Genomic DNA, 19,854 nt, shown 5'->3' on the forward strand with positions numbered 1-19,854 from the left:
GCACGCGGGGTGAATGGCAGGGCACCCCAACATCCTGGGGAGCGCAGAGAGCTGCCCCGCCTTCACAGGAGCGGGTAGAGGGGGCAGAGTGGGGAGAGGTTTGCTTATTTATTTGTTTCCTGGAACACCCTGTTAAGAATCTCAGCAATTGCAGCTAGTGCCCGATCATTTGGCAGGCAGAGTAGCTTCTCGCCGTTCCCAGCTGCACGGGATCTAATTCGCAAATGCACCATCTTGCATTCAACACTTAAATGGAAAACAAGCAGTCCCGGAAGGGAGGCAGGCGGTCTAACTCTGCAGGCCCGTTTCGGAGGGATTTACGTTTCTAGGTCGGTTGACTGGTTGGTGCCATCCCTGGAGAGGATTTCTTTGAGCTCCGACCCTCTCTCATCTCATCTCGGGTCCAGAACCTATTCTGGCGGAGGTTGTAAACTGCAATTAAACAGGGGGAGCAAACGGAATTTGTTTGGGCCTTAGGCCCGCCAGGATAAAATAGTAACCAAAATCTGTTTGAGAGCTCAGATTTTAAAGGGAGATACTGCTTATTCTTCCCCACTGGAAACCTGGTTAAAGGAAATTAAGGCCTCTCTTAAAGGTAACTAAGATTAGAGGGCTCGGTTTCCGTTTTCTGTGTTTCTGTGGGCCGAACGCCCAGGTCGGTCAGCGAGTTTCTCTCTGGGTGGAATGACGAATTCCTCTCGCCTGAATTCTAAAATGATAACTTTGCTTGGTGCTGCAGCTGCGAACGTCTGGCGCCCAGTGGCCCATCCTGGCGGTGGCGTTGCGGGGCGGGGCGTGGGGGTGGGGTAATAGGGGTGAATGGAGACGGGGAAGAGCCATGCCTCGGTGAAAAGTTGGGAGAGCTGCGGGGAGGGAAGTAAAGGCGACTCTCCGCGGCTTCGGCCCCTTTAAGTGCTTCACTGACTCAGCTAAGCTTCCCCCTCAGGTCGCGTTTTTTATGAATGAAAAACGTCCTTACATTCATTATATAAACAAGCCTGTGCTGATTGGCCAATGGCCCCCGGTGCATAAATTATGTAAAACAGACCCCTGAGGGGGTGGAGAGGAAAGCGATATTGACCAATGGGGGCTGGAGTGGATGGGGCGGCTTGGCTGGATTTGCCCGCAGACAGGGTAAACAAGACGTGATGGACAGGCGCAGGAGCGGCCTCGGGCCAATGAGAACCAGGCTGAGCTAGGACCGCGGGCCAATGGTGGCAGGCGGAGCAGCAGGCCCCGGGGGGCCGGGCCAGCGCTCCAGCCTGGTTGGCAGCTGCGGCGCAGAGTCCAGCCGCTGGTGCGCGGAGCGGTTCAGCGTCCCCCGAGCGGTTCGGCCCAGCCATTCGCCCAGGCGCCCAGGCGCGGTGCGCGCGTGCGTGAGCGCGCCTGCGCCCCGGGGCCGCTGCAACCGGAGGAGAGCGGCTGCCTCAGGTGAGGGGGCGTCGAGGAGGCAGGAGGGCATCGGAAGGGGTGTTCAGGAGCCGGTCCGAAGGGCTCAGCCCGCAAGAGTTCACTGGCTGATTCAGAATCCTCAAAGTCCGGGTGCACTTTCTATCTGGACTGAGGTACCCCCCCCCCCCGGCTGGCCGCCCCCTGCTCTCGTGGCCGGGTCCGGTTCGGTTCTTGGGAGGCGTAGGGTGGGGGTAGCTAACGGTTCCGGAGCGCTCAGAGAGCGGGTTTCCGCACATCGCGGGGAGGCGCGCCCGGGCGTGAGGTGCGGGGGCTCTCGGGTGGGGATGGGGGGGGGAGGGACGCGGAGTTGCGGGGCTTTACAGTCTCTGGAGGTCTGAGAGCCCGGAGGAGCCTTGGAGGCTCGCGAGAAGAGACGCCCGGCGGAGCTTTGCAGTGGGGAGGAGGGGGCGGGAAGCAGCTTAAAGGGGAATATTTGAGAGGTGATGCCCCCCCAAAGCACCAGGAGGGGTTAAGTGACACAGGCATGTGCAGCCTGAGGGATTGGGGGTTGGCCAGGAACTTATGCAGGCCTTGCAAGTTTCAGATTGTGGGAAGTGGACACTCAATCCCCCAACTCCCACCCCAGCAGCCTGAGGGCGTCAGGCTGCATCGCGGTTCTCGAGAAGTCGGGGAGCATCAGAGCAGCGGCCTGGGGCTAGTAGGGGAAAAAACGGGTGCGGAGGGTGGGGAGATGGAGAGATGCTGGAGCCTCTCACTGGATTAGCGATCTGTCCGCATTTTCAGAGGAGAGGAGAGCTCTGGAGGGAACCGAACTCCTGGTTGAGGAGTGCCAAAGAGAGATGTTTGGAGGTTGGGGGTGGTTGGTAGCGCCCGGCGCCGCAGCTCGGTTTTATGAATGTGGATGACTTTATGAATGAAGCGGGTTTCTTTTCGTTGGCTCGCTGCTCCCTGCGGTTTTTTTTTTTTTTTCTTTCCCTTTTTGTGAATGAAGCATTGAGCTTTCTTCTGAAATCTCTGGGGGTGAGGGGCCTGCGTCGGAGGCTGGGCGTGCGTTGGAAGTGGGGGCGGGGGCGCATCTGAAGGAGTTTTCATGAATGGGGAAGGCTGGGAATTGGGTGGAAGTATGTCTTGTTTTGTGAATGGGGCCCAGCGCTAGGGATCCAGTTACAGCCCTTTACCTGATGTGGCGGCCGCGGCTCGCTCTCCCATTCATAAAACCAGGCCCGCTGCGCGCCGCGGGGGAGGGGCCTCGATCGCGCCGCTGCACCGCGTTAAACTTTTCCTGGGGGCACCGGGAAGGGGGGACCACAAAGGGAGTGGTTTAAACTCCCTTAAGGCTTTAAAAAAAATTATACTTTAAACAAGATTTTCCTAGCCCTTGAACTCTGAGAGCTGCTTTAAAAATCCTCTATGCCTCTTTCTGGTTCGCGTATGGCAGCTTCTTTCTTTTATTTCATTTTTAAAAGGTATTTTTGCTCTTCGTGGTGAAGTGTTTTGCAACGTATTTCATCATGAGGCTCGGAAATATGTCCCCCCCTCCGATCTCTTCCCCGTTGTCCCTTTCCCCCATAGACACTGACAGAATTTCTAAGGTCACGATTTAATCGGACAGATTTTGAAGTCTACAGAGGACTCATTTTCATGGCCCTCAACTCACTGCCGACGTTTCTCAGATTTTGTATACGGGTTGATGACATTTGAGAAAGAGGCTTTATTCTGAACGTTTAGCGCTGTTTGGAAGGCATGCAGGCAAGCTAGCGGGCATGTTTTTCTAGGAAATTATGGACTGTGTGCAGTTTTGCTCCTCTCTCTCTTTCTCTTTGACTTTGAAAATTTCTGACTAGTTGGGCGAGAGTGCTGAAAGGAGGTTGACCACGAAGGGTTTTCTTGTATCCTGCTCACTTAAGAAAAACAAGTTGCGTGGAATTGCCCACTGAGAAAAAGTTCCCTATTTAAAATTTGTATGCAGGGTAAACAAAAGAATTATTCTTAAGCAGTTTGCTTTGTTTAGAGCTGGGGATAAATGAAATTACTGTTTTCTCCACTTTGTTGATTTAACTGCATTTCTATTTGGAGAATGAAACAAAGGGTTCAGGAAAATGGTACCTTCCTAAAGTTGTTACTTTATTCCTCCCAAATTAGAAAGCATTCCCTCCTTTCCATTTGACCCTCAACCTCTCTTCCCAGCCCCAAGACTTGACAGTGCCGGAACAAGTTTAATTGGGGGGGGGCAAGTTTGGGGAAAATTACTTCCCTGTAAGAAACAAACTGAATTTTCTTTACATGGATCTTTTGCTTTTAATGTTTTTTTTAAGATCTGTGGTAGAGATGCATTTAAAGTCTGTGTGATGGAATTTAGTTTCCTTGATCCATTACTTTTCATGGCTATTTTATTTATTTTAGTTGTTGATAGCACAGATATCTCTGTAAGTTGCCATAGGAATATTTGTGACAATACAGACCGTTTGTCTGTTTGAACAGAAGAATTAGGTTTTAAAAGAGTGTTGTGTGAAGATAAGTATATCTCTGATCGATATATTCCTGGAACTATATATGGTGTCTTACCACTGACCTACAAACTACTTTTAGAAACACTATGTATGTCAAATTCTTAATTGCCAATAATTTGGAATGCTTAAACCCATTTTCTCTACTTCCTGTCACTGTACTGTCAAAAATTAAATTATCTCTTAAAAAAAAAAAAAAAGACCTAACATTACAAATGCTCTGGAGAATCTTCTATTGGAGAGAATCTTGAAATCACCCTTTTATAATGAAAATAAGGGGTTTTGGTTTTCGTTTTTATAGGGAACAGATAGTAGCAAACTTATGATTAGAGAGAGAGGGCAGGAGGGCTAGGTAAATGGATTTGACACTAAGTCACTATGAACTTCTGATGCCCTTAATCAAGCACACCTTTAGTCTGTAAAGCTTACACTCTGAGTGGGCTTTAAGTACCTTAGAGAAAGGTAGCGATTTTGCACAGGTCCTAAAGAAAGAGCAGTAAAAATTACTTCATTTCTCTTCTTTGCTCCCTCTCAGTTAAAAATCTCCCAAATTCCTATTACAGGAGGACCCCTTTCCCCCCAGAAATTACTCAATGCTGAAACCTTTCAAAGTGATATTCAAGGCATTGGAAGCACCATGGATGGGTTTTATGATCAGCAAGTCCCTTTTATGGTCCCAGGGGTAAGTTTATGTGGCTTTGGTTTGTTTTGTTCTCCCTCTTAGAATATGAGTCTTCTCCTCATTGGTTTAGTGGCACAACCCCCTTTGACCCCTTTATTACCCTTGAGCCTTCACTGTCTTTTGGCCTCTTTCAGAAATCTCGCTCAGAGGAATGTAGAGGGCGGCCTGTGATTGACAGAAAGAGGAAGTTTTTGGACACAGATCTGGCCCATGATTCTGAAGGTAGTAAAGCTTTCCCTTTGGTTTGTGGCTTCTTCAAATGGCCCCCTGTGAGAGCCGCATGTAGACTCATCCTCCGTGTTCTCCCTAGCACAGGAGTTCTCATTCTGGTGTCTTCTGTTTTCAATTCCAGAGTTGTTTCAGGATCTCAGTCAACTTCAAGAGGCTTGGTTAGCTGAAGGCAAGTTTCTTGGCTGTCCGATTTTCCATATGAAACATTTTACTGCGTTTTGTAATAAAACTTAAATGTCTAAAATAAAAATCTCTTTTCCAGCACAAGTTCCTGATGATGAACAGTTTGTCCCAGATTTCCAGTCTGATAACTGTAAGTACCTTTCTGGTGGTGGCACATTTGTTCTGAAAACGTTTGGTCTTGGAACATCCATGTCTGGAAGACTTTTTTCAGCCATTGCCAGCATATTTGGACAGTGGAATGCATTTAGTTTCTTTAAATAATTCAAAGTTAACCCTCAAAACTTTTGTTTCATTCTTTATTGGAGTTATTTCTAAAATGCTTTTACTCTATTGCAGAAAAGATTTACTGAACATAATTTCATCCTAAATTTCTTTTTGCCTAAGAATATTGCAAGGCTTCAAGCTCAAAATTATAGATCAACTGACATTATATATATAAGATGTTGGACTTAACATCCATTAACCAGACGTTATTTTATGGTGTTTTTTTGTTTGTTTGTTTGTTTTATAAATTAAGTCCTTGATGCAGATGATGAGTCTGACATTTTTTTCTCTTTTAAAGGTGCAGAAAATAGTTAATGGAAGATTCCAGTTAATTGTGGCTTCACCCAACATGTTGTCAATTTTGTTTCTACTTCTAAGTTGACACAGGGTGGTCACAGTGTGACCTGATTTACTCTTATTTTTTATGTAATTGTCAGGACTTTATCTTTCAGAGAGGAGTAAAAACTTATTCTTCAAATGGTCATTAAGTGCACCTATCACTGAGTTAATAAATGCAGTGGGAAGCTCAAAAGATGGCTCTCGGTGCTGGCAAGGGCATGGTTAGCTTTTCACTGATCTTTCCGGGCTGTCCTCAACAGGTTTGGGAGCTTTTATGGTCCAGGCAGAGCTCTCAAGGACAAAGCTGGCTGATGAAATGTGAGCAGCACGGGGCAGCTCTAGAGAGCATTAGTCACTGGCGAGTGAGCTGGTTTAAGAGAGGCCTGGAGAAAATGCTGCCTCTCTTGAGAGTTGCATCATAGAGAAATTCATGTCTCTTAGTCATAGTTTATAATAGCAAGCACCTGAGCCAGGCAAGGACTCGATTTCTCATTTTGCACCAACAAATTCTTCCCGCTTTGTTTTATCTTGTGTGTGTGTGTGTGTGTGTGTGTTTATGTGTGTAAATGCCACAGGAGAGAGAGGGTATCTTTGTATTTAAGTAAAAGCTGACTGTTCTAAGTCATTAGATGAAAACCTAGAGGTACCAGCTAAACATTCTTTAATGATATACCTCCTATTCAAGGCACAATGCCATGAAACTTTAAAAGGGAATAAACTGTAACCCACAAATGCATAGTTACCTTAGCGATGTCACAGCTTGCTATCGTTTTTTCTATAGGAAAGTAAATGTATGTTAATTATTGCCCTTTGATTGCTTTCAAGTGATTGGGAAGCTTGCCACTAAAAGGCTAAATAAAGATAACCCAAATATTGTGTGTGTGCCTGTGTGTGTGTGTGTGTGTGTTGCAAGATAAAAGACAGGATTTGTAATCCCACTTTGTTCTGTGTTGACAATTTGGCCCAGCCTTTCCATTTCCTACTCAGAGCAGCAAAAACTGCAGTCTGTTTGGGAGGTGGCTTTCTTGGCAGAAGTTCTTTGAAATGCTTTTATGACACTTTTGTTTGTTTCTCTGTAACCCAAAGAGTTAAAAGGGAGTTGAGATGACTGCATTCAGATTGATTTCATGTGCTGAAGCAAAGGTATGCTCTTTAGAGAAAGATGTCAGTAAACAAGATTTATATTTGGAGAGATGTTTCTCTGCAGGAATAGGCTAAAGTGAAGGAATCAATAAATGTGTTTTGGCTCCTTAGAAATAATTCCCACTCAGCCAATAGAATGTGCTCAATTCTTTAATTAAATGGCCATACCCACCTAAAATGGAGATGCTTTCAGAGATCTTTCTGCTTATCAAGTGTGATGTGTTTTTTACTTTGTTTGCTTTTTGCTTTAACTTCTTAAGGTTGAGCTTTTCTGTCCTTTAAGGATAAAACAGATGGTTGAGTAGCCTCAAAAGTGTTTTAATAATTCTTTCCCCTTCTCTGCCTCTTATTTCGGGAGATGGAGGTTTAAGAAGGAAGGCTTCAAATAGATCAGCTTGCCTTAGAGGTTAAGTAAGAGTACAGGGATGCATGGAAGCTGGCAGAGCCCGGGGCTGGGCAGACTTCTCTGTGAGCACGTCCCCCAGCCTTGGATTGAGGATCAGCTTTCACTGCAGTCACCTTCTGGAAGAGCCCATGATTATCCCAGGGGAGGGGGAGAAACTCATTCAAATTTAATAAAACCTTATGAGTTGATTTGAGTCAGCCAATCAATGAACTGTAAACCAAACTTGCACTTGCCCAGGAAAGCAAACCTTTTCTCTGTAGTAGCAAAAGCATTTGTAACAAATATTCTTCTGTGGCCTGACACACTGATTATAATCTGTCCTTTTAATGATGATTTGATTAATTTTCTATATGTGGGGGGGGAGGTGTGTGTGTGTGTGTGAGAGAGAGAGAAAAAGAAATACTAAGTAATGTAGTAATTTTTATTTTAGAATGTCAGTTTTGAAGATTATGGCTTACTTTTTTCAGTAAGTGCTATGAGCTCAGCTTCTAAAGAGATTATATTTTGTAAATTTTCCAGATTTGGGTTCCTAACCATAGGCATCTATCCATAAGTGTGATTTGAATAAATTAAACCATTGTTCTTCTAAGTGTTATAGAAATGTTCAACTTACTTCTAGCTATATAGACTTCACCTTACCTCACAAATACAGACATTAGTAAAGTATCCCCCCATCTGGAAATTCTTAAAGGTCAAATTCAAGGCAACAAAAAGTGCAACCTATAGACAAGAGGGATTCTGCCAGTGCCCCCCATTGTCCCCTGGTCCTGAGAAGTAACCTTGAAGATCCCAGACTGGGCTGCAGGTACCTTGTAGAGATAGTCTTCCCAACCCCTTCGTTTTACAGAGGGGATAATATAAGGTCCAGATAACTGGAGAGACTGACTGGCGGTTTGGGGCAAATGGGAGGGGTCAGGTGAAATGAGAAAAAGAAATTATAAAATATTATCCTTACAGAAGCTCTCACAGAGCTGCAGAGCCAGGGGGTACTGGCCCATGCAGGTGTGGTTCAGGCTCTCTCTCATGATTTCAAGAACCTAGAGCCAACCCTCAGGGAAGACTTAGGGAGACTGTTGGCCACCCAGTTTGTCACCTCAGTTCTTTTCATTCCATGATCCTGAAAAACTTACTAAGTATCTTGGTGCTTTGAGTTTTTCCATCTAGGATTTGGAAGAAGCCTATAAAACAGAAAAACTATAAAACTGACATCTTTATTATAAGACCTACTGGTGTACATACAGATAAACCTGTGTGTATATATATATCTTATATAATATAAATAAGTGTGTGTATGTGTATTAACACAGAGTTACAAACCTGGAAATCTGAGTCAGTGGTTAGATGTGTATACATTTTTACTCTACATTTTCACTGTACATTTTCATAGAATTAACTATAAATCAAAACCATGGATAAGATTGGAACTCAAAGTGCTTAGGTTTGGGGAGGGGGAGCTTACATTAATTTTTCTGGACTAACTTGGCACTTAAGGGTATTACTAGATTTTAGCATATAAAAATAGTACTTTTTAAATGGAGATTTCAGTTCTAATTTTCTTTTAATCACACTCATTTGTTTCAGCTGTGATATTGTGAATGTTTACCTGTCAGCATCTTGAATAACAAAAATATTTTACACTGGGGAAAAGTCATGATAAAAATCTTATTTTAAAACTGTGGCCTCCATAGCAAATATAATTTAGAGAACTGTTTGAAAATCCAAATGACCTTATGTTCCCCTTGAAGTGTTCTTTTTTAAATCTGTGTTTCAAAAAGAATGGACCGATGGAAGGAAGTACTAGTAATTTCCTAAGGACTGGCTAATTAACTGATAAAATCGACTTTTCATAAATACATTGTAATAGGTGACTCGGGAAATAGAATTAACTGTTATGGCAGCCCTTGAGCCTAAAACACATTGATCTTAATCCTGTTTTAGTAGGAGATTATTCAGCTGGACTTTTTTTTTTTTTTTAACTACATATGAAGTTGATAGAGTAGAGGCAGGGCCTTCCTTTTGGAGAGGGCACATCATTTGGGGCCCAGTTTGGAGCAAAACTCTTGAGTTTACTTGCTTTGTGGTCGTGGGCCATTTCTATTTGAAAAGGTTGTCCCAAAGTCTTTTGTTTGGTAAGAAAGTAACAGTAGGCACTTGGAAAAGGAGAGATGTGAGGGAGTCAAGGTTATCAGTTTGTCCTTTTTGAGAGCCAGAGGTTCTGAAGGTAGGAGAAGACAGAGGAGTGCTGCTGGGGGGGGGGGGGGGGGGTATGTGGAGGGGAGAGGTCATTTGACTCCAGGCTACAGTGTATCTTTCAAAGTCTTTGTTAGCTAGCCCACTCACTACCTTACCACTGAGAGGTGCTAAGTGACTTGAAATCCTTCCTGTTTTGATAGCCTCCAAGATCCTTAGACCAGGACTCTTAAGGCTCTAAGACCTAGAGTCCCCGTTTATCTAAGAGAGCCAAGTGTTCCCACAAAATCTATTTTCTCTAACATTAATTCAGTTAGGCTTATTACAAACAATGACTTTTTCTCTTCCTCTTTGATGTCTTTCTGCTCTTAGCCCTCTAATAAAACCCAGTAACCTTTCCAGTCCTTTGTGTTTGGCAAGAACTTGGGACAGGGAATTACATGTGTGTCTGCCCGGCAGACCACTGATGTAGATTCCAGAGCTAACAAAATCCTGGTATCATTCAAGAACTCACCATCTACCCCGTTTCAGCATTCTTTACTTTTATAAGATTAAGACATGGGTAGCATGATGAAGCTGGGGATTTGTATTATCTGCCATTTCTACCATCTAGGAATATCATTGTTTTAATTTCAGTCTCAGAAAAAAATATTTGTTTGGGGGGGGCTTGGGTGGGGTGTGTGCTTCTCTACCAAGAGACTGTCCCCTCCACATGTTACTCGAGTTTTAATGGTGGTAGAGTAGATCCAGCCTCAGAGGCTGACAGCCCCCTCTCAGGCGCACGGCTGCCCTTGAGGCAGCTTGGGCCCCATCTGTGCCCTGGCACACAGTGCTTCTCCACTCGGAATCCAAGGAGCTCGGAGTCTTGTCATGTTGCAGCTCCCAGCTCTTGGACAAGCGCCAGGCATGCTGATGCCAGTACGGGATTAGGTTGCTTTTTTAAAAATTCATTTTGTGAACTCATCAAGCTCATTTAACAGAGGCTTTGGTCGTCAGTTTCTATCATTGTCCCAGCCTTCTAAGAGGCTCAGCTTGGAGGAGAGGCCAAATACTAGGTCCCTAGTGTATATGCGGGTGGGCGCACCTAAGGGAGAGAGAGAGAGAGAGAGAGAGAGAGAGTGTGTGTGTGTGTGTGTGTGTGTGTCTGTAACCACAATGTAAGTACTCCTTTAGGCTTGGCAAGGGAGTAGCAGCTCTTCTCAGGGAAAGAGCCCCCACAAAGCAAATAAAGGGTGTTCCCCTGCCCAGAATGAGGAAGCATTGGTAGAAAGTTGCAGCACAGGGCACAAAGACTCCAGGGAGCAGGATAAGATCTAGCTATCAAGAGGCCAGGAGTTTGCCACTGGTCTGCAGAGCAGCCAAGACATTGAATGGAGATTCTGTGGTCAGAAAAACTATAGAGAAATTCTTCCCATGTCACCCTCTGAGCTCACTAGCTTGGTGGGCGGCGGGGGGGGGGGGGGGGGGGGGGCGGGCAGGCAATGAGAAGAGGTAAACAGAAGATATTTGAAAATAGCCAAATATGTTATGAAAAAAAAGAACCAACCCAAGAGCTAATTTATCTCCTGGATTTGATTTTCACAAAGTAGTATGCTTTTCTTGAAATAAACTCTGGCTGTCAGACTGGCTTCATCAGATCTTCTTCAGGGTAATTATTGAAGATTTGAAAAAAATCTCTAAGAAACCAAACCAGTTTTTAGCCTTGTACTTTGCGTTGTCCTTGGAGTAGATTTCACCCGCCAACCCCAAGATATCCATGCTCTTCCCTTTTGATGTCTCATGGGCATGGGTGTGTGTGTGGGGGGGGGGTGGGTAGGGAGGATTATAAAGCTTTCAAGCCGGATGTGAAGCGGTAAAGGAACTGTGAAGCTGTTCATAATAGGTAGCTCGCACCCTCCCCCCTCTGCAGCCAGAGAATCTAGTAGTGTCTCCAGAGACCCTCTCCCTTGGGGAGGATGCCAGGTGGCTCCCCATGTAGCTATTGGCAGTGAATGGAAAAGCAAGGAGTCTGGAAAGGCTGACTTCCATAGAGAGCTGTCCTCTAAGGCAAACCAGCTTGCCTGGGGGCAGGAGAAATACAGTGAAGTCTTTTTCTCTCAGCTGGTAGCTACAGTCAGATTCTGAACAGGGCAGCACTAGATAGTTTTCTTTTGCCTTTCCCCCTTTTGCCAGAGGGCACTTGCCGACCTTACATGGAGCTGACTTGCACATCCTTGCAGATTTCAGCCAGGGTCTTGGCCATCTGAATCTTAGGGAGGGTGCAGAGCAGGCAGGCGCCTGCAGTGTCTGAATTTCTTACATAAACACAGCGCACTGGGCGAGCTAGCGTCCCTGTGGCGACAGCTGGGCTCTGCTCCGTCTGCCCCAGCGAGCTGAGCTGCTGAGTCCCCCTCCTGCCTGAATGGAGCATTCCAAATTGGTTGTGAATGGAGGGCGGGGCTCCCTTGCAGACTTTTTCAATGAATAACCAGACCCTATTGTGCAGCCTGTGGAAAAACAACCAACTCAAACAACACTGGGACTGTTAGAAATATGCTTGTGATTGGCAGCTTGGAGAACCTCCAAAATTAGTTTCCTTTGGCTTCCCTGCTGCTCCCTGTTCTCTGAGCCTGGGCTTAATGAGCCTGGGCTTAATGGGGTTCCAGTTTTCTTTTAAGTCCTGGCTTTAACCCTGCAACTGCCAGGCAGATGGTCTGGGCTTCTGGGGTAGGACTGCTACTGACCAATGAGGCCGCACCCCCCCTTTTTTCCTCCCTTTTTACACTGGAGCTGTCCAAAAGGGCTGCTAATAGAAGAGGGTGGTTTAGCTTCCCTGGAGAGAGAGGTGTTGAGACTTGATCTGAGGATATTACCCTTTTATCTGCCACTTGACGTGGGGCGGTAGCTTTAGCTCCCACTGAAGATTCCTGCCTGATCATCTGCTGTCAGCTCCAGCCCGGACTCCAGGCCCGAGGATCGATGTCTGCGGCAGCGCAGAGATTTCTTGGTTAGGCATGCATTTTGACTCGGGAATGACAAAGCTGTAATTTCCCTACTCCTTGGCCTTCTCTGTCCTGTTTAATTTCCCACTGTGGTCAGATCCATGTCATTTTAAAATGATACTTCTCAGACTGTTACTCAGCTCCAGGGGAGCCTTGCTCTGGCTGTGACCCTTCCGCCCGGGCACTCATTAAATGCCTTGCCTCCCCACGAGCAGACCAGGAAGTATCAGAAAGAACCCAGCCTCTGAGCAACCCCAAAACCAGAGCGGCCTCCTCACCCCAGATGAGGCCAGGTTCTAGGGGTACGCTTGCCTCAGTATCCACTCGAAACATCCTCCACCATCTTGGCCAACAGCTCACAGACACACCCCGAAAGGGCTATGTGCGCTAGACCAGGGCCGTGGGATAAGCATGAAAAGGACAATCAGTTAAAAAGCAAAACAAAACTTAATAATACCGATTCAGTGCAGCTTCCTCGGAGTTTTAAAGAGCTCTTGTGAGTTCCTACTCCTCATCCTCACACCTGAAATGAGGCTGTTGGCATTTGTGTTTCACTACAAGGTTTGTTGTTGCTGTTGTTTTTCTGAAATATTTCCTTTGTTATAAATTGAGCCTGCAAGAATGTCTTCCTTTCCCTATTAAAAAAAGAACAGGCCTGGGCAGATCGTCCTTTTGTGAGAGAGTTTGAAACCTCTCAGGACGTAACCCTAGATATCAGCTGTGTAAGAGGATGCTGATATTTGTGCTTTTCTAGAGGGGCTGAGGAGGACTTCAGCTTCCAGAAACACTTTTCAGCTGAGTGCCTGGAAAGGCTTTGTGACTGCCTGAAAGGGCAATTAATGAGGGTCCTTGGTACTTTTCCCATAGAAAAGGTCGAGTGGAAGAAGGGGATGTGTCTTCTATGCGGCTGCCCCGCCCACAGTAAAGACCAGATCCTGGAATGCCTACCCCAATTGTCCTAATCAGAATCTTAATGGGGAATAATTTAGTAGGGATAGCTTCCCTGTGCTGAAGGGGCTGTCTCAGGTCAGAAGATTTCTGCCCCTCAACTCCCTTTTCTTTCCTTTCCCTCTCCATGGACTCTTTCTTGAGGAGTAAGGAGACAGCCGCAGAGGGCCTTAATGTCATCTCTATTTTGACAAATATTAAACTTCATCCCTGCTTCCCAATTTACATTCTTGTTAAAACAGGAAACAATCTCTCCCAAAGCAGAGAAGCCCTGTGTTCTGCTTCTCTCTGCTGCAGCCCTAGCACTGAGTTCTGCACACGGCCAGTCCTTGGTGAATGTATTCTGCACACCACATTCTCTATCAGGTTCCCTTCCCGCCCCATCTTTCAACAGCCCCCAACACCAGCTTCTAACTGCTCAGAGAAGCTGAGGATCTCAAAACCAGAGTTCTGAGAGTCCTTGGGATGACCTTAGAGATATATAGGAAAAAAAACTAGTTAGGACTAGTTTTCATTTTCTGATTCCTCCTTTAAGCCCATACACAAGCCAAGTCTTCCTAGGCTGCGTTTAGACTTCGTGCAGCTAATGCTCTGTTTCCCAGTAAGACTGCACGTGCTAAGAGTCGAGTCACGGTGTGAACACCCTTGACACGTTTGCCGAGTTTCTGCTTTTAGGAGAAGGAGGGCCATAAATAGAGGAATGGTTCTCAGAGAAGCTGATTTCCCTAATTTCTCTAGAGTTTGGGTTTTCTCCTGTCAGATTTTTAAGTTTGAAGTCAAAGATAAAATTTTCCACCGTGCTTGAGTCCTGTTTCAAGTATCATTAACACTTTTCTTAAATGCTAGTTCAGATGAGAATCATGTAAATTGGGAATAAATTATAGGAAGGATGTTAAAGAAAGTGTAGTTTTGCGGGGTTTTTTTCCCATTCAGGAAAAATGCCCTGTTTCCCCTTTTCTTGACGGTGTGGGCCCTCCTGTGAGCAGCCCTTCATGGTAAAATCTGTGGTTGACGTAAGGCCCACAGGAGAGGAAACCATCCCATCATCTCTACCGCAGGGGCTCTCTTCAGACCTGTTTCTCACAAGTGAAAATCAAACAAATAGTTGTCTATCACATTGGTGAAAGCTGAATATTGAAATTCTTTGGGCAGCTCCCCCCAGGAAAGGAATTAGGATGAATAATGCTCAAATTTTCCTTTTGGGGTAAGCAGGCCAGTAAGGCACCGTTTCATCCTACTAGTCTTTTTAAGCTTGAAAGTAACCAATCGCCCCAGGTGGAAACCAGCTCTCCAGGCTGTGGGTCTAAAAAGCCCCACCCGGTGGTAGTCGAAATGGGATGTTCATTCAAAGCCAGGGGAACCACTTATTTTTATCTTGACTCTCCTCTGAGTCAGCTCTGTACATTCGCACAAGCCTTTTCCTTGACTGTCACACGCTCTGGTTTCTCCAATCGCCCAAAATTTGGGGATGTGACACATTGATGCAATTAGATATATGCATTCTGTACAAAATATTTCGGTGGAAGAGCCCCATCTTAGTTAATACACAAGCCTTACCTCAGTCAGAGTGGGGCCAGTTCTTTTCGAAGCTTGCCCTCTCTCTTTTTTTTTTTTTTAAAGATTTTATTTATTTATTTGACAGAGAGCGAGAGAGGGAACACAAGCAGAGGGAGAGGGAGAAGCAGGCTCTCCACTGAGCAGGGAGTCCAATGCAGGGCTCGATCCCAGGACCCTGGGATCATAACCTGAGCCGAAGGCAGACGCAGGCTGAGCCACCCAGGCGCCCTGCTTGTCCTCTCTTTAATTTCTAGCTCTTCTATTCAAGGCTTCTGGGTTTCCATTTTCAAATTCTAAAGTAATAATCCTAAGTTGTTAGGATAAATGAGTCCTTTGAAGAAAAGAAACTGCACAGATCCAAGCCGTTTCAAAAATAATACTGAGGTGTGGAGAGTGTGAACTTGAGGTAAATCTGAAACTAGTTCATCTGGGTCAGAAGGAAAAAAAAAAACAACACCTCTCTGCTACCGTTGGCATTAAATTACCTTCCCGATTTGATAACAGCGGTTTTCTATTTGGAAATGACTACTTGAAAGATTTGCGATTTTGTACCGAGAACAAGAAGGAGCTGTTCTGGGATAGACACTTTTTCTTACCCACACTTCCGCATCTGTGAGTCAGGACATCCCTGATTCAGTACCTATGTCCAAAGTGGGTCCCTCTTACTAACACGACCACTTCTTTCAAGGAGGATCCATACAAAGACTCTCTTTCCTTCTATTTTAGCCAGACTTGGAATAGAAACCTTCAAAAATCACCTGTGTCATTCTTGTTTAGTACTGATAAAGTTTAAAGAAAGGGCAAGGTCAGTATCCCTAATTCTATTTAGCAACTGGTCCCCTTACTTGATGACCGAGGAAAGACATGACCAGCCAACTGTTTTACCCTGGCAAACTTGCCACTGGACCATAGGTCAGCCTGTGAGGACTCTTGCTCCTAAGGCCTACAACAGGCCGGTTATTACCCTGAGCTCTTCCCAGAGCCCACTCTGCCTTTGAAGGTGGGGGGCAGTTTCCAGCCCCTTGCAACAGAAGAGGCAAATAGCCGTGAGGACCACTTTGGCTCTTCCTAGTGAAAGCTCTCCCCACCCCCCATCTGTCTCTCCTTTAGAACCTGGATGTCATCCTTGGCTTGGATCACATTTTCTCCTCTCTGGAGGGGAAATAAAGAGGTAGGGAAAGCCTTGAGCTCCCCCGGAGGTGGGGGTGCCCCCCCATATTCTGAGTGGTCAGCTTGCATGGCAATATCCCACCTTTTGGGTTGCCGTTGTGTATTACACAGTGACCTCCCAAACTGATTTTCATGGGCAAAATTGAGTTTTTCATCTTTTGACCAAGAGTATTCCAGCTGGTGATTTGATTCTGGGATACCGTGTGCGAGTTCTGCCGGCCAGCTGCTGCCATTGCTGGAAGAGACTGGGGGTGGGCGGGGGGAGGAAATTTTTTGTGGGATGTTGTAATCATGGCTCTGAGCCTAGCAGAGGCAAACCTCCAAATCATCCTTTTCCCCTCCCCATTATGTGAAGTCACTAGATGATACAAACATTATAGTTCAAATAATATGATCCCAGCACTATAAGAATACCCCCGATAAAGCCCTTTCCTGTAAAGTATGACCCCTTGTCAGGTCAGTCACAGAGAAATGTAAATCCTTTTGTAAGTGTAAAACCACCAGTTTTTATCTTTTCCTGCTTTTACCCTTGCCAGAAGGGCTTTGTTGGGAGTTCTAACAGAAGCTTCCACCCGGGGGCCCCTTGAGCTGGAACTGCAGATGTGCTTTGGCATCTTTGAAGCTGGATTTCTCTGTTGTTGAATCTATGTCCTGTCATATATTCCACATTCCAGGGAGCAGTAAGGACATAAAATGCCGTAACACCGGCCCTATACAAGACAAAATTTAGAAACACTTTGCTTTCCAGAGCCAGGGTGAGCGCTGCAGCCTCTTGTCGTTGGTCCAACGGCAACCCTATAAACAGCCAGCATTTCCCCAGAGAAAGCAATGTTCTGCGAGCTCAGTATGTATCTATGGCCCAGCCTAGACCCATGTTGCTGTCAGCTCCAGTCCATAGCAGAGATTTAGGGCTATCCCAGGTAAACAGAAGATGGAGAGGCTTACAGAGCATGGTGTCATGGTTTTAACTGCTTCATGGTATCAACTCCGTTGTCTAATTTAAAACCTAGGTGGGAGAAATTCTATCAATAACTCTCATTCATGTATCCTGGGAGGAATTCTCCCGCCTTTGCAGGTAACCACTTAGAGATATTTCAGATACCACTTTCCACTAATGCTATATTTATACATTTTCAAAGTTGGGCCAGTGCTTTTCTAAGCTCCTTTTCTTCCCTTTAATTTCTAACTCTTGTATTCAAGGCCTCTGGGTTGCCATTTTCAGAAGTCTGAAGTAACCTTCTGATGTCCCCGCTAACCCTGTTTTTCCGCCGCCCCCTTTGTGAATTGAGAGTGGTCTCTCTGGAGATGTAGTCTCCACACCATCTTTCAAGTAAGTGCCTCTCATGTTTAATAGGAGCTCACCAATGTGAATCCCTGGGCTTGCATCCCCAAAAAGTTGCCAGCTCTTAATTTCCAAATACTTGGTATAACCTCATCTATCTTACGGGCGAAAAAAGGTATCTTCTTCCCTCACTTCTTTTCCTTGAGCAAGACCTGCTGTGGTTTCACTGGTTATTCTTTTGCTCTGGTATTCCCCGGCCATGTTCATGCAGGGTCAGATGACTTGAATCTCACTTTTGGATGATCCTTTCTGAATACCAGTGTAACCCCAACCCTATTTGTTGGATCTGCCTTTTCCCATAGTCCATGTCATGATGGCAAGGTCAAAGTCCTTTTTTTTTTTTTTTTTTTGAGCTTATTATATTACCCCAAGTTTCTAGCTCTAAATCATGAAAAATAGAGTGGGGGTTTTGGGGGGGGGGTTTGTTTTTGTTTTTGTTTTTGTTTTTGTTTTTTTTGTCCACACACTAATTCCTGAAGCCTCTCTTTTGCTGACTGTAGGTTTTTCCCACTGCATAGAAGAAATCTGATTCCTGAAGCCAGATGTTCCGGGAACTAGCTTTATCAGTTCCTAATTTGGCTCTTGTGATATTTATCGTACAGAGGATAATATTGGCCATATAGGAAGGGCTTCTAGAATTGTTAATTGATGAATTATGCTACCTCATGGTTGATTCTATACCCTGGGGCCCAGAAATATACCACCAGGGTGATGATACTCAGTCCTCTCGTCCCTGACTAGCAACAGGACAAGTAGGAAAAAATAACCTGGAGTAATCAACACCATACCCCCCACCACCACCATGATTAATCACCAATGTAAAATCCTAAATATTGCCACCGTGCCAATCCTAAAGAGAACTTTCCTTGTACCTACTGATACCAGATTCTATCCCAGGGAGGAAGCCTTGCTTTCTTCATGTAGGACTTTGCCCAGGACAAATGAAACTATTCTTGCTGAGATTGCAGAAAGAGTCTGCCCTGAAATAGTGTATGTTCACCTAGGTGTTGTCTGCATCAGATTGTTTGTCATATCTCCCATGAGTTGTGTAGAGAGCTTTGATTCCACACCAGAGTCCTCCTGCTTGCTATGTTTTGGGAATCTGTGATTCCCAAAACATAAATGCACAGGGGATTCTCCAAGCCAGCATACTTTTAAAACACAATTTAGGGCTTTAGTCCGCATCCCGTTCTGATCTAGCCAGGTAAGCTAGGTTGGTCCGGTTGAGGCCTTCAGAAACTCTTGTGCCTTTTTTCCCTAAGGCTCAGAGCACCAAAAGCCAAGGCCACCCATTTCAAGCTGCTTCTTCTGGCTCTGCTCAGCCTTTATGGACAGAAGGAGCCAAACCAGCTGCTTAGAGAGGAAGAAAACAAAGGAGAACCTCAAGGAAGAGGACTGTAATTCTTTTTTATTTTGCCAACCTTCACAGATTGGTGATGACTACATTGTGTCCTCTTGAGGACTCTGGGGATAAAATCTAAGGAGTTGTCCAGCTGTTCTGGTAATGTTCTAAACCTGTTGTGCACATATATTTACAAGGGGTAGACATTCCCCATCTTTTTCCAAGAATGCTTTGTGGTCTTGAGTTGGGCATATGTTTTAGTTTCTGTTACGTGTGTATTGATATGTATGTGGAATTACTGATAGATTTTACTTTTATTAATATTTTGTACTTGTGTAATTACTGTCTTTTTACCCAGGCAATGGTAAAGGTGGCCATGGGCCATACTCCTGTTGATAGCAGTGGCGATTTTCATTTTGCCCTCTCTTGGGTGTTCCTTTCTCCTTTCTAAGTGGACCAGGGCCAAAAAAGTATTTGAGAACCACAGGCTTAGATGTTAGAATGTGACCAGCATTTGCCTTTGTGTAATTTTAGTTCCTGGGGCTGTATTATCCAAACATGGTAAAGGATAAACAGGATAGTATCCTTCCAATTTGGTAATGGGCCAGGTTTTAAAGTTCTTAGCACATCTACTTTTGACCTGTTAGTCAACCATAAGACAAAGGCTTTTTTTTTTTCTCCAAGTATCTCAGAGGAGATGGACTATAATATCTGTCTTACTGATTTATTTTTATTTTATTTTATTATTTTTTATTTATTTATTTTTAATTTTATTATGTTATGTTAGTCACCATACAATACATCATTGGTTTTTGATGTGGTGATCCACGATCCATTGTTTTCATATAACCCCCAGTGCTCCATGCAGAACGTGCCCTCCTTAATACCCATCACCGGCTAACCAATCCCCCCTCCCCCCTCCCCTCTAAAACCCTGTTTGTTTCTCAGAGTCCATAGTCTCTCATGGTTCATCTCTCCCTCCAATTCCCCCTCCCCATTTTTCCTTTCCTTCTCCTAATGTCCTCCATGTTACTCCTTATGTTCCACAAATAAGTGAAACCATATGATAATTGACTTTCTCTGCTTGACTTATTTCACTTAGCATAATCTCCTCCAGTCGCATCCATGTTGATGTAAAAGTTGGGTATTCATCTTT

At 45.0% G+C, this 19,854-nt stretch overlaps 1 protein-coding gene across 4 annotated transcripts in view; it reads left to right on the forward strand.

Annotated features, from left to right (window-relative positions):
- The first annotated feature begins 1,270 nt into the window (after positions 1-1,270).
- ETV5 (ETS variant transcription factor 5) overlaps positions 1,271-19,854 on the forward strand; it is a 59,160-nt gene continuing 40,576 nt past the window's right edge. The window contains exons 1-5 of one of the 4 annotated variants that reach the window (XM_045903202.2): positions 1,271-1,431; positions 4,484-4,602; positions 4,737-4,824; positions 4,955-5,002; positions 5,096-5,146. In XM_045903202.2, the coding sequence (XP_045759158.1) occupies positions 4,558-4,602; positions 4,737-4,824; positions 4,955-5,002; positions 5,096-5,146 (232 nt within the window). In that variant the 5' untranslated portion in view covers positions 1,271-1,431; positions 4,484-4,557. Of the gene's footprint in view, positions 1,432-1,543; positions 1,566-4,483; positions 4,603-4,736; positions 4,825-4,954; positions 5,003-5,095; positions 5,147-17,214; positions 17,345-19,854 lie in introns of those variants that run through there. The other 3 variants (XM_064584012.1, XM_064584020.1, XM_064584014.1) reach the window with 3 other exon arrangements.

This window comes from Mirounga angustirostris, unplaced genomic scaffold, assembly GCF_029215605.1.
Source record: "Mirounga angustirostris isolate CCGP_5_RB_7025 unplaced genomic scaffold, mMirAng1.0.hap1 SCAF_1, whole genome shotgun sequence".
NCBI lineage: Eukaryota > Metazoa > Chordata > Mammalia > Carnivora > Phocidae > Mirounga > Mirounga angustirostris.